The 12012-nt window shown below is 38.6% G+C and overlaps 1 protein-coding gene across 1 annotated transcript in view; it reads right to left on the bottom strand.

The window, feature by feature from the left end:
- Cfap43 (cilia and flagella associated protein 43) overlaps positions 1-12012 on the bottom strand; it is a 74806-nt gene that overhangs the window by 38424 nt on the left and 24370 nt on the right. The window contains exons 7-12 of the mRNA XM_042689407.1: positions 11780-11850; positions 8983-9114; positions 7002-7118; positions 4546-4626; positions 2832-2980; positions 1205-1308 (exon numbers count right to left, since the gene is read on the bottom strand). Coding sequence (XP_042545341.1) covers positions 1205-1308; positions 2832-2980; positions 4546-4626; positions 7002-7118; positions 8983-9114; positions 11780-11850 — 654 coding nt within the window. The remainder of the gene's footprint in view (positions 1-1204; positions 1309-2831; positions 2981-4545; positions 4627-7001; positions 7119-8982; positions 9115-11779; positions 11851-12012) is intronic.

Raw genomic sequence — 12012 nt, 5'->3', positions numbered from 1 at the left:
TTTCTGCCTCCTCTCAGCCATTACCATCTGATCCTCTTCCCTCCTGCAAACTTCTGAAAACAAACTTGCCACTTAACTAACTTTATTTTCTTACCTCCATTCCCTCTCTAAGCTCTTTCAAGGAGCACCCACTGATTGGCAAATACACAAGGACATCTGCCCAGTCCTCATCCTACTCATTCTTTGGTCACTGTATCTCATCTAGCCTTTTTTCTTTGAGCTCTTTCTGGCGGTGTTGCTAGCCCTCCCTTAGTTGCCTCATTACTTGTGCTCATCCTTGGTTTTTCTTGCCTCATTATCTCTCTGCCCACAGCTTCAGCATAAAACATGAATCAGTGTTCTATTCTCAGCTTCTCCCATCCTAATCACTAACCATGAGATAGGTTAAAAAATGGCAGGCTCTACATTTACTTCAAGGTCTGGCACAGGGTCTACTCCACTAGGTTCATTAATGTACATATTTAGGTTACCTGTTTGGCCCCAGGTAGCATGTAAATGTACTTCTCCTCTGTCTTCTTGGGCCATCTTATTGGCTTTCATGTTTTCAAGATCATAATTCTATCACTGAATAGCTTGAATACAAAATTTCCCCTACAGGACTCATGTGTTGCACACTTGGTCTTCAGCTGGTGGTACTATTTTGGGAGATACTGGAAAGTTTAGGAAATGGGGGCCCAGTCACAGGAAGAAGGTCACTGGGGGTGTTCCTTTGAGGGTTGTGGCAGGTACCTGTTCCCCTCCCCGTTCTCTGCTTCCTGTTCAACCTAAGGTGAAGAAGACCCTCCACCTTAAGTTCCAGTCATCATAATGTTCTAGTCAAGTGTACAGGGAAAACAGCCATGGATGGACTTCTTGTAACCGTGAGCCAAAATAACTCTCAGCCAGGCATGGAAGCTCACCCTCATAACACAGCTACCAAGGAGGTGGAGATCAGGACAACTTTGGCTTAAGGTAGCCCAGGCAAAAATTTTGTAAGATCCCCATATCGACCAACAAAAGCTGGATATGGTGGTACCTGTGATCTAACTAGAATGGCATGCATGTACCATCACACCCAATGTAATTTGAGATGGAGTCTCTTAGACTTTTCTGCCCCGACTCTCACGGAATCATGATCTTCCAGATTACAGCTAAGACTACAGTTATGAACTATAATAAAATACTGATTATAATACGTTAAATACACATACATTCTGTGTTGTACCTGTGAATCCAAGAATCTTAAATAAACTTGAGGGCTTGGCATTGATAATAAACAGTTTTCCTTCTGCTGTTCCAGCAAAAAGAAACAGTCCTAGCTGGTCAAAACTAGAAAAGAAGAAATTTGATGATTGTCAGATCCTACTCATTTCCCTAGCTACATAGCAAGCTAGTTTATTGGATGAATGGCAAAGGAGTACATTAAAACTAAACAAAACAAAAATCCAAACCTTTTTTAGGGGCATTGTGGGGAGGGGGAGAAGAAGCAGTACTAAGCTTTTAGAGTCAGGGCCTCTCCCTTGCTCGGCAAACACCATGCCAGAGTGCCTCCAGACTATTTTCACACTGGTTAGTTTGGGAATAGGCTCTTAATTTTTATCAGGTCTGGTACCTGGACTGCAATCCTCCTATTTTATGTTTTCAGATGTAACTTGGATGACTTGCGTGCACCACCATAAGCAGCGGTTTCTCTTGAGAAGACTTATGAGCAATTTTTTTTTTTGCCTGGGATGGCTGCAAACTACTATCTTACCAATCTCAGCCTTCTGAGTAGCTGGGATTATAGGTATAAGCTACCGTACCTGCTTCAAATCAGTCATTCTCTTGGTTTGTGATTGTTAATGTTCTCTGATTTTGTGAATCTCAAGTGATGACATGTAGGTGGACTCATTATACTTGAGGCTAGTCTAATCACAGTGGCTAAGTACACAATCAGGGTGATACAGGAAAGTCAGGCAGGCAACTGTTTCTTTATAAATGAGTGAAAATGTTTTGGAGAGTTGCCTCAATGTTTCAAGGGGAAATAAGGGATTCTGGAAATGGATGATGGGTGTGATGTTTCAAAATGCTGTGACTGGTACCTGGCAAGAGGAGAAAGAATTTAGTGCGAGGTTTTTCTCCCTCTGAGAACAGTGGCAGTGGTGGCCAGCACACATGCAATGCTAGCTATGGGTCTGAAGCTATGGAGTCTGAAGCCAGCCTGGACAGACAAATCCAACAGACTCATCTCCAGTTAACCAGCAAAAAGCTGAATGTAGAGGCAAGGCTCAAGAGGTAGTATATCAGGATTGAGTGAAAAAAAACCAAGTGAGAAGTTAAAGCCTTGCATTCAAGCCCCAATACTGGTGCGTACACACACACACACACACACACACACACACACACACACACACACACACACACACACACACACACACACACACACACACACACACAATGTCAGCAAGTTATTTATACTCTTTGTGCCTTACTGTCCTCATCTGTCAAATGAGAACAGAGTCTTTGCTTCATGGAACTAACAACAGAAATGCCTGTGTCACTCTGAGCGCTGAAAGATCACTGAAAGATTATTTGCATAAGTGAAAGGAAGTATATGTGTTGATGCTTGAGTAAGGATAAGATGTCTTTGGAAAGACACACAAGAAATTGGTAACAGGCTTCTAGGGAGAGAATTGGATGCGTATGGATTTCCCACTGCACAGTCCTCTGTAGGTTCTGATTGCTGAATGGAATGACTATGTTAATATTCAAAACAAGTGAAATATATAAAACATTAAAGCAATCAATGGCTTCACAAGAACCCTCCACAGATAGGCCTGGCTAAAGTGCTCCCAGAAGCAGGAGGTGCTTACACAAGGTGGTGCACGGGCGACTCGGAGAGGAAGGACTTGTGAACCACTTCTGGGTATTCCTCGTCCTGGATGTCCAGGAAGTACACACAGCCGTCCATAGTCCCCACGGCAGCAGAGAAAGAAGAGGGAGAGCATGCCACAGTTGTTGTCTGTTAAAGATGAAAGCCCAGACAATGAAAGCTGCTCTCCTGCATACAAGGAGCCTGTTGGGCTGGGGAGGCAGCTGAATGGCAGAGCATGCACTTAGTAAATATGAGGCCCTGGGTTCCAAACTCTGCAGGAAAAAAATGTCTTCAAGGGTTTGAAAGAATGAGAAGACTGGCAACTGTGTTCTGCTAAGGATCTCAAATGACCCACTCTACACTCTTGACAAAAGAAATGCATAAGCAGTCACAGGAATCTGTACCTTTTATTTTCCTTTCTTTTCTGTCTTGGGGTTTGAACCCAGGCTTTCCACTTCTAGGTAGACTCTCTAGCCCTTGAGCCATGCCCCTAAACCTGTTATTCTCTTAACCAAAATTTGGATTGATAGAATATCCGTAGAATCATGTTTATCCCTAAATGACAATGAAATGGCTATGGCAATAGTCTATCTAAACAATTACAAAACAGACTAAGTAATGAAAATAAAATAAGAATCTTTATATTTCAAACATGTTCACAGAATATTAGTGATTTTTAAAATCAGCATCATCTTTTGAGGTGTTTGTGCAACTGAGGAAGAATTAGAAATTGGACCATGTATGCAGTTATTAAAGAGATTCACAGCTGAGCCAGTTGTGCTGAACACCTATAATCACAGCTTTTGGGAAACTGCTTCAAGAGAAAGGGGCCTGGGCCAAATAGAAAACTGCAGATCATCCTGAGCTATATTGTCAGGCAGGGAAGGAAAGAGGGAGGGAGGGAGATAGGGAAGGAGGGAAGGAAGGAGGGAAGGAGGGAAGGAAGGAAGGAAGGAAGGAAGGAAGGAAGGAAGGAAGGAAGGAAGGAAGGAAGGAAGGAAGGAAGGAAGGAAGGCAGGCAGGAAGGCAAGCAGATTCGTGTTTAGCTAATAATTATTCATAGGGAATACATCTAAGAAAATGAATTCACTGCATTAATACTTAATGGTTCCTTCCTCTTGAACCATCTAGAGCTGTGTAATGCAGTATCTGACAATAATATAAACACTTAGCATTACTACTGCTTCTTGGTCCTTTAATTTTGTGACATTATTAGCATGCAAGAGGTACTATGTACATGGCAAAAGTAATAGCACAGACTACTGGAAATGTAAAAATGTAGTCAGATTGGATTAGAATTGTGTGTGTGTGTGTGTTCAAGCCTCAGTCCTGGGACCTAGAAACTGTCCTTGAGTTTTTGTTCTTAAGGCTAGTAGTCTACCACTTGAGTCACAGCTCTACTTCTGGCATTTTGGGTACTTAATTGCAGATAATTACACATCGATTTTCCTGCCTAGGCTGGCTTTAAACTATGATCCTCATATCTCATCCTCCTGAGCAGCTAGGATTACAGACATGAGCCACTGGCACTCAGCTTCTTCCTGGCTCAATTAAATTTTTTTTTAAAAAAAATTATACTTAATTAGTTGTACAAAGGAGAGTTGCCATTCTCTACAAATCAGTCCATTTCAATCTATGTCACCCCTTCAACATTCTCACCCATCCCTCCCACAGATCAATTTTTTAAAAATAATTTATCTGGGTACACTTACTGCGGTTTTCAGATAAAGCTTGCTTAGACAAGTACAATCCTCCATGGACCAAATATTAACTTCTCCAGAAGCTGTGATTGTCTGCAAAAGAAAAAGAAAAAGAAAGAAACTGAATGGAAACCAAAACTGTCACATGCAAAATGTTCTAAGCTACAGACTGATGAGTCAGAAAAAATGTTCACTGCAGTTGTGTAGGTTATAAACAATTGTTTTATAATGTCAACATCAACATAAGTAACATGTAACTAAGTAGGATTAGAAAATAATATAAAGAATTTTTGCACTGGGCACTGGTGGCTCAGGAGACTGAGATCCGAGGATCATGGTTTGAAACCAGCGTGGGCAGGAAAGTCCATGAGACTCTTATCTCCAATTAATCACCAGAAAACCAAAAATGGATTTGTGGCTCAAAGCAAAAAAGCTCAGGAACAGCACCCAGGCTCTGAGTTCAATCTCATGACTGACAAAATAAAAAGATTTTTGCGTGAAAATATTTAACATAAAGGTTACAAGGAAGTCTTAAGTTACAAGGTGAAAGTTACGAGGAAAGCCTAGCAATAGGGAATTATATATAGTTCTTTTTAAAATTAGATTTATTTTTAGAGTAGTTTGAAGACTAGAAAAATAGAGCAGAGCATAAATTCCCTTTTCCTTCCATGGGTACATAGTCCAAGGTTATTTAAATTTTCTCTTATGTTTTATAATTTTGCATTTTACATTATATCTAGCTATGATCCATTTTGAATTTTGTCTTATGAAAGGTTTAAGATTGTGAGATTTTTTTGCATGTCATGTCCAACTTGTTTTAGGCCTATTTGTTGGAGAGACATAGTGAAAATAGTATTTTTGATCTCTTTTCAAATATCAGCTTACTATATCTATACAGGCTTATTTTTGGCTTTCTGTTCTGTTCCATTGATCTTTTTGCAGTTTATTCTTTCACCAGTACCACACTACCTTAATATTATAGTTTTATATTGTCTTCAAGTCATATTTATGTCAATCTCTGACTCCATACTTTAACATTGTATTGATTATTTGGGGTCTTTTGCATATCTCTACAAATTTTAGAAGTAGTTAATCCATTTTCACCAAATAACTTGCTGAGATTTTGTTTTGAATGCTATTGAATCTATAGATTAGGATAGGAAGAACTGACATATTGACACTATTGAACCTTTCAGCAATGCTTGAATCTTTCTCCATTGATTTCGATCTTTGAATTTTCTCCTTAGGGTTTTGTACTTTATTCATAGAGAGCTTATACATCTGTTGTTAGACTTATACTGAGCTTATCTTCTTAGTGTGATGTAAATAGTATTGTAGCTTTAATTTCAAATTTGCTACAGATACAGAAGAACACAGTCGACTTTTCTGTATATCAAACTTTCATCAAGCAACCTTGCTGCAATCACACTGTTCTGTGGAGGCCAGTCATCTGAGAACAAAGATACTTTTGCTTCTTCCTTCGCAGTCTGTATACCTTTTACTCCTGTCTTATTGCATTAGTTCAGACTTGCAGGCTGATGATGAATGTAAGTATATACCTTAACTATGATGTCACAAATGTGTAGATGTTCTTTCAGGTCTTGAACTCAGGGCCTTAAACTCCTGTCAGATTTTGGTTTTTTGCTTCTTTTTTTTTTTTTTTTTTTTGCTCATGATTAGCTCTATTTCTGGTATTTGATTGGCTGCTTGTAGGTGGAATGTGGCAACACATCAAAACTCAGAGCTTGGTTGGCAAATATAAAGTGGGTGGCTTCTAAGATCTTACTGCTTTGCTATTTTTCAGGAGGCAAAACTATGAGGTCATAATGTGATGATGTCACTCTAACAGAAGAGGAGATTTAACGATGGATGTGCTTGCTATTCCTGCTGTTATTTTCAAACATACCCTCTGACTCTCATTTGCATTGCTTTTGCAAATTCCAAAGTTATGCAATTACATGTGGACAGAATGTAAATCTTGAAACATTATATTTTCTTTTTTTTTAACAGTATATTGCAGTTTATTCACCCTTACATTTTTATTTCTTTACTGGATACCAATGTCAATATTGACTTTCATAAAGCAGTGAATAATATTTCCACTGGGAAGAAGTAAAGAGAGAAGAGGATATTTCCAGGTCAACAAGTGACAGTGAAATTGATGTACAAGGGTACAAATGATAAGAAGTAAAAAAAAAAAATCAGTATTTATTTGGTTATTTATAGGATATAAATTAAATTAGAAAATATCTGTTAAAATGTCCTGCAAAGTGAAGAATATAGTATTTGATGTCCTTGGAATCATGTTTGACATTATGGACAAAAACATCCAATGTAATATCTAGTCCCTGCTTTTAGAGATCTCATGGTCATATTCAAAGATTGAATTAGTATGTAACAGCGCAAGAGCCATTAGGAGAAGAGACATTATATTTTCAATCTTATTGTTTGCAATAAAATATTTTTACCATGAAGAATTTGTTTCCAGGAGTGATAAAGTCAAGCGCCTGAAAATTCCCATCACAAGCAACTAGGATCTTATTTAATGGTGTCTTCTCATCAAAAGTGTAGCCATAAATAGATCCCTGAAGCACAGAGAGAAAAGAAACACATTACAATTATTGCATATTGAGTTCAAGAAATATTTATTATATGCTTACTGCAAGACACTTAAAATCTAGATACGAGAAGGGTGCTGGTGACTCATCCCTGTAATCCTAGCTACTCAGGAAGCTGAGATCTGAGGATTATGATTTGAAGCCAGTCAGGGTGGGAAAGTATGTGAGACTCTTATCTCCAATAAGCTACCAGAAAAGGCCAGAAGTGGTTCCATAGAGCAAGTGGCAGAGTGCCAGCCTTGAGCAAAAGAAGCTCAGGGACAGTGTCCAGGCCCAGTGGAAGCCCCAGAACTGGCAATCAATCAATCAATCAATCGACAAAATAATAATAATCTACGGGCTGGGAAGATGGGTCAGTGGTAGAGGGCTTGCCTTGTGTGCATGAGGCCCTGGGTTTGATTCCTCAGCACCACATAAGCAGAAAAAGCTGGAAGTGGCAGAAAAAGCTGGAAGTGGCAGAGTGCTCACCTTGGTGTTCAACCAACAAAAAAAATAAAAAAAATAATAATGTAGATACTCAAATTCTTTGTTTATTGATTGCTGTTCATTCATTCAACATTCATTCCTGGTGGATTTAACCATTTATTTCAAAATAATACTATTCATCTTAGTATATTTTTTGCCTTAAAAACTATTTTGTCTAAAATAATTCAAGATAAATTTTTTCCATCTTTTTTGCTTTCGATATTAAAACACATAGTTTGTTATTGTTGCTGTTGTTGTGCATGTGCATGAACGCACACACATGCTCCTGTGTGCGTGTGTATTTGTGTACAGTTCCTGGGGCCTGAACTCAGGAACTGTACACCGTCCCTGAGTTTTTTTTTTTTGCTCAAGGCTAGCACTCTACCACTTAAGCCACAGCTCTATGTCTAGCCTATTGGTGGTTAAGACTGGGTAAGATTGTCATGGACTTTCCTGCCCAGGCTGGCTTTGAACTATGATCAACAGATCTCAGCCTTCTAAGTAGCTAGTACAGGCTTGAGCCACTAGAGCCCAGCTTGCAGTTGAATTTAAAAAATAGAATATAGTAATCTCTGCCTGTTGATTTGACACTTATTAAAATTACTAATATACGTTAGTTCAAATGTAATATCTTAAGCTTCCTAGTTACTCATCTGTTTTTCTTTTTTTAACCTTTTGGATTTTTTTCTTTATTAAACATTTCACCTTTTCTTTCTATAGTTTGAAAACATCATCTATTGGTTTCATTCTTTAAATGGTTATCTTAGAAGTCACAACACTCATATTTAATTTGTCAACATCAAAAATTACTTTAAGTAAACTTTACTGTCCTCCTTGGTAATACGAGAGCTTTGGAGTATTTTGTTTCACTTATTCTCCTCCTCTTCCTCCTTCTTTTTCTTCATCCTCAAGCTTGGTAAGTAGGTGATCTACCACTTGAGCTTCTATACGTCCAGCCCTTTGTTTCCTTTGATTATTTTTGAGATTGGGTCTTATTTTTTTCCTCTCGCCAATTTGGATTACAGTCATTCTATTTATGTTTTCTATCATACCTGGGGTGTGACAAGTGCACAGGAATCTACCCAGCTTTTTCTTTTGAGATACAGAAGCAGGGGAGGGGGAAGGAGTCTCATAAACTTTTTTCTCAGGCTGGCTTAGAACCATGACCCTCCTGATCTCAAACTCTTAAGTAGCTGGAATTATATGTATTGATACAAGATGCGGATCTCACAAACTGAACTAGCCTGGGCACAATCCTCCCAAATGCCTACCAGGTATAACAGGCAAGAGCCTGTTGAGCAATGCTGATAATAATATTATCTGAACATTGTTTGTCAAGGAAAAAAAAGAAACTTCTCTAACATACCTTTTCTGTTTGAATCAGCAATGTTTTATAATTGGGAGAAAATACCAAATGTTCCACAGGTTCCTTCATGGTGAGAAGATTCTCTACGCTGTATTTTGAATCTTTAACAATGAAAGAGTACAACACACCATCCTACAGACCAAACACAATGAGGTAAGTGTACAAAGCCAGTCTTGGTCAATGCATTCTCATCAGACAAGCAGAGCCTCATGGGTAACCATTTATTGCTTATTTGGGATCACCATCTGTGTTGTCATTACTAGAACACATTTTCCCTCCATCTTTAAGCAACTTTAAACCATATTCCTTTGTCAGAGCTTCAGTGTTAGGCCTTTGTGACCCATGTTTCAATGACCTAAGATTTTGCTGGTCATTCCTTTCTTTGAGTGTGGGAGCCCTAGAGCCCTGGGTGGACTGTGACCAGCTGCAGGAGATATGATAGGTGTGGTTGGAGGGAAACCCTGGCTGTGTAACTGCAGAATGTTTGACCTTCTGCAGTAATCCTGTCAAAAGACAGGAATGTGTGCCTGGATGTGAACCCATTTTACTGCTTCCTGACATCCTGGATCTGTTACCCAAAGTACTTATCTTTCTGTATCCTAATATCCTGTTATCTACCTCTTGGAATATGCCCTTCTGATCTGTGCTCTTAAACTAGCCCTGGGACAATCCACCCTATAAAAGCAGAGGGTGAGGGAGACTTCTTCAGTTTAAGCATGTCTGTCAGTTAAACTCATTCTTCACCCCATGGTGTTATTTAGATTATGAAATGGGATTGCAGGCCATTTCTTTACCTGTCACCTCTGTATCTGCTGGATGGAACTGGCATTTGAGCATCTTTAACATCTACTTCCTCAACACATTCTTTACCATTCAGGAAGTAGGACAAATGAGGCAGTGTGTGTGGCTTCTGTATGGAAGTCTCCTTAATTCAAAGGATCCCTAAGAATATCCATTAATCATTATGTATATATATATATATATATATATATATATATATATATATATATATACTCATACATACATATATATAATCAGCTGTGGGCCTAGAACTCAGGGCCTGGGCACCGTCCCTGAGCATTTTTGCTCAAGGCTCTACCACTTTGACGCACAGCACCATTTCTAGTTTTCTGGTGGTTAATTGGAGATAAGAGTCTCATGGACTTTTCTGTCCAGGCTGGCTTCAAACTATGATTCTCAGATCTCAGCCTCCTGAGTAACTAAGATTACAGGTGTGAGCCACCAGCACCCAGCTAACATGTGCATTTCTTATCTCCCTACATGACATAAGAATAGGATGCCTTTGTTTTCTTTGTATCCTCTTCTCTAGTTCTGCACATAGTATTAAGACATGGTAGGTGTCAAAAATATGCCAATCATTTGGTTGGCTGTAAATAGATTTATGTTAGTTTTAAATCCCAAGAAGACATGGAATTATTTTTAAAGTAGTTAAGAAGGGTTTTATTCTAGATAAAACCCTATTATAACTAAGAATAGATATTTATGAAATGTTGGATACAGATTCTTGGCACTTGGGAAGGTGGGGAAGAAACATAAGGTGTTATCTCCAAGCTATTATCCATCCCTCACCAGAGCAAGTGCTACAACCACTTAAGTTAAAACAAACACTGAAGGTGGCCTTGAAGAGGAGAAGAGTCACAAAGATCACAAGTAGAGACTAAATGTAAAAAAAAGAGGAGGGTATTTTCCACTGCCAAATTGGGAGAGGGATATGGGAGCCGAGTGTAGGCATACGGGCTCAAGACAACTTCTGGTTGGCTTTCATCCTAGTCATGAACTAGGGATGGCTAGTACTATACTTGAGACTTTAGTGCAAGTCATTTACAGACCTTAGCATTGATTCCAGCAACATGAAAACACCATTTTCTACCTATTAGGGCTCTGTGTTCTAATAAATGAGAGAATAGACTTTTAAAGGTGACACCATTGGGCCCAAGCCTAGCTCCTCAACTTTGCTGGTGGCCTCTGAGACTTTACCAATGAGAGCATAAGGAAGAGGCCAAACTTCTACCTGATAAAATTGTTATGAGAACCAATAAAACAACAGAATTAAAGCAAAGTGCTAAGTAACTAACACATCAATGGGGGGGCATTAATTCTATTTCTAATTCTACTGTCAACAGTAACAATATGATATGTATAAGCTTTATAATCATGCACAAGAGCCTAAGCTGAAGTGTAGATAAAAGGTCTAAGTTCACACCTGACAGTAAATTGCTACAAAAAAATGGAAAACAAGCTGGGCGGCGAGGGGGGGGGGGCTCACACTTGTAATCCTAGCTAATCAGGAGGCTGAGATCTGAGGATTGTGGTTTGAAACCAGCCAGGGCAGGAAAGTCTGTAAGACTTGTATCTCCAATAAACTACTCAGAAAAAGCTAGAAGTGGTGCTATGGCTCCAGTGGTAGAGTGCTAGCCTTGAGCACAAAGAGGTTCGGAGTTGAAGAACCAGGACTTGCAAAAAAGGAAGAAGCTATTTCCTAATGATTATAGGCTGAAAGCATTTCTTACAGATAGGGTAAGAATGACTGTTTTAGAATGACTCTATTTTTATTTACAAACAAACCTGTGGTAGTCCATTACCTGTCTTTTCTACTTTTGTATATAATTGAAATTTTTCATAATAAATTTTATAAAAGCATCTAATGAGAAAACATTTTAATTAATAATCTGGCAGTACTTGACATCCCAAAATATACCTCATAATGGTAACTGGCAATACATGGAAATTGTGTTTTTTCATGAAAGTAATTCACTTTGAAAATAAGATACATTACAATTCCAGAAGCAATGATGCCATCCTTCTGATATACCAAGATGCTTGGACTGATAAGTTTTACTCCATCCTCTTGGAAAAGAAAAAATAGATATAACATGATTAGAAGAACAATATACCAATGAATAATCAAAACTGCTTAGTAACATTCACTATATTAATGAAACAAGTTGTTTTGAATTTCAGAACCATCAGATCTATGCAACTAACATTAAGAATTAGATGGTGGGTATA

The sequence above is a fragment of the Dipodomys spectabilis genome, unplaced genomic scaffold (assembly GCF_019054845.1).
Source record: "Dipodomys spectabilis isolate Male_0828 unplaced genomic scaffold, ASM1905484v1 ptg000125l, whole genome shotgun sequence".
Classification (NCBI taxonomy): domain Eukaryota; kingdom Metazoa; phylum Chordata; class Mammalia; order Rodentia; family Heteromyidae; genus Dipodomys; species Dipodomys spectabilis.
The sequence above is the reverse complement of the archived record's forward strand: the minus strand, read 5'-3'. Positions and strand labels throughout refer to the sequence as shown.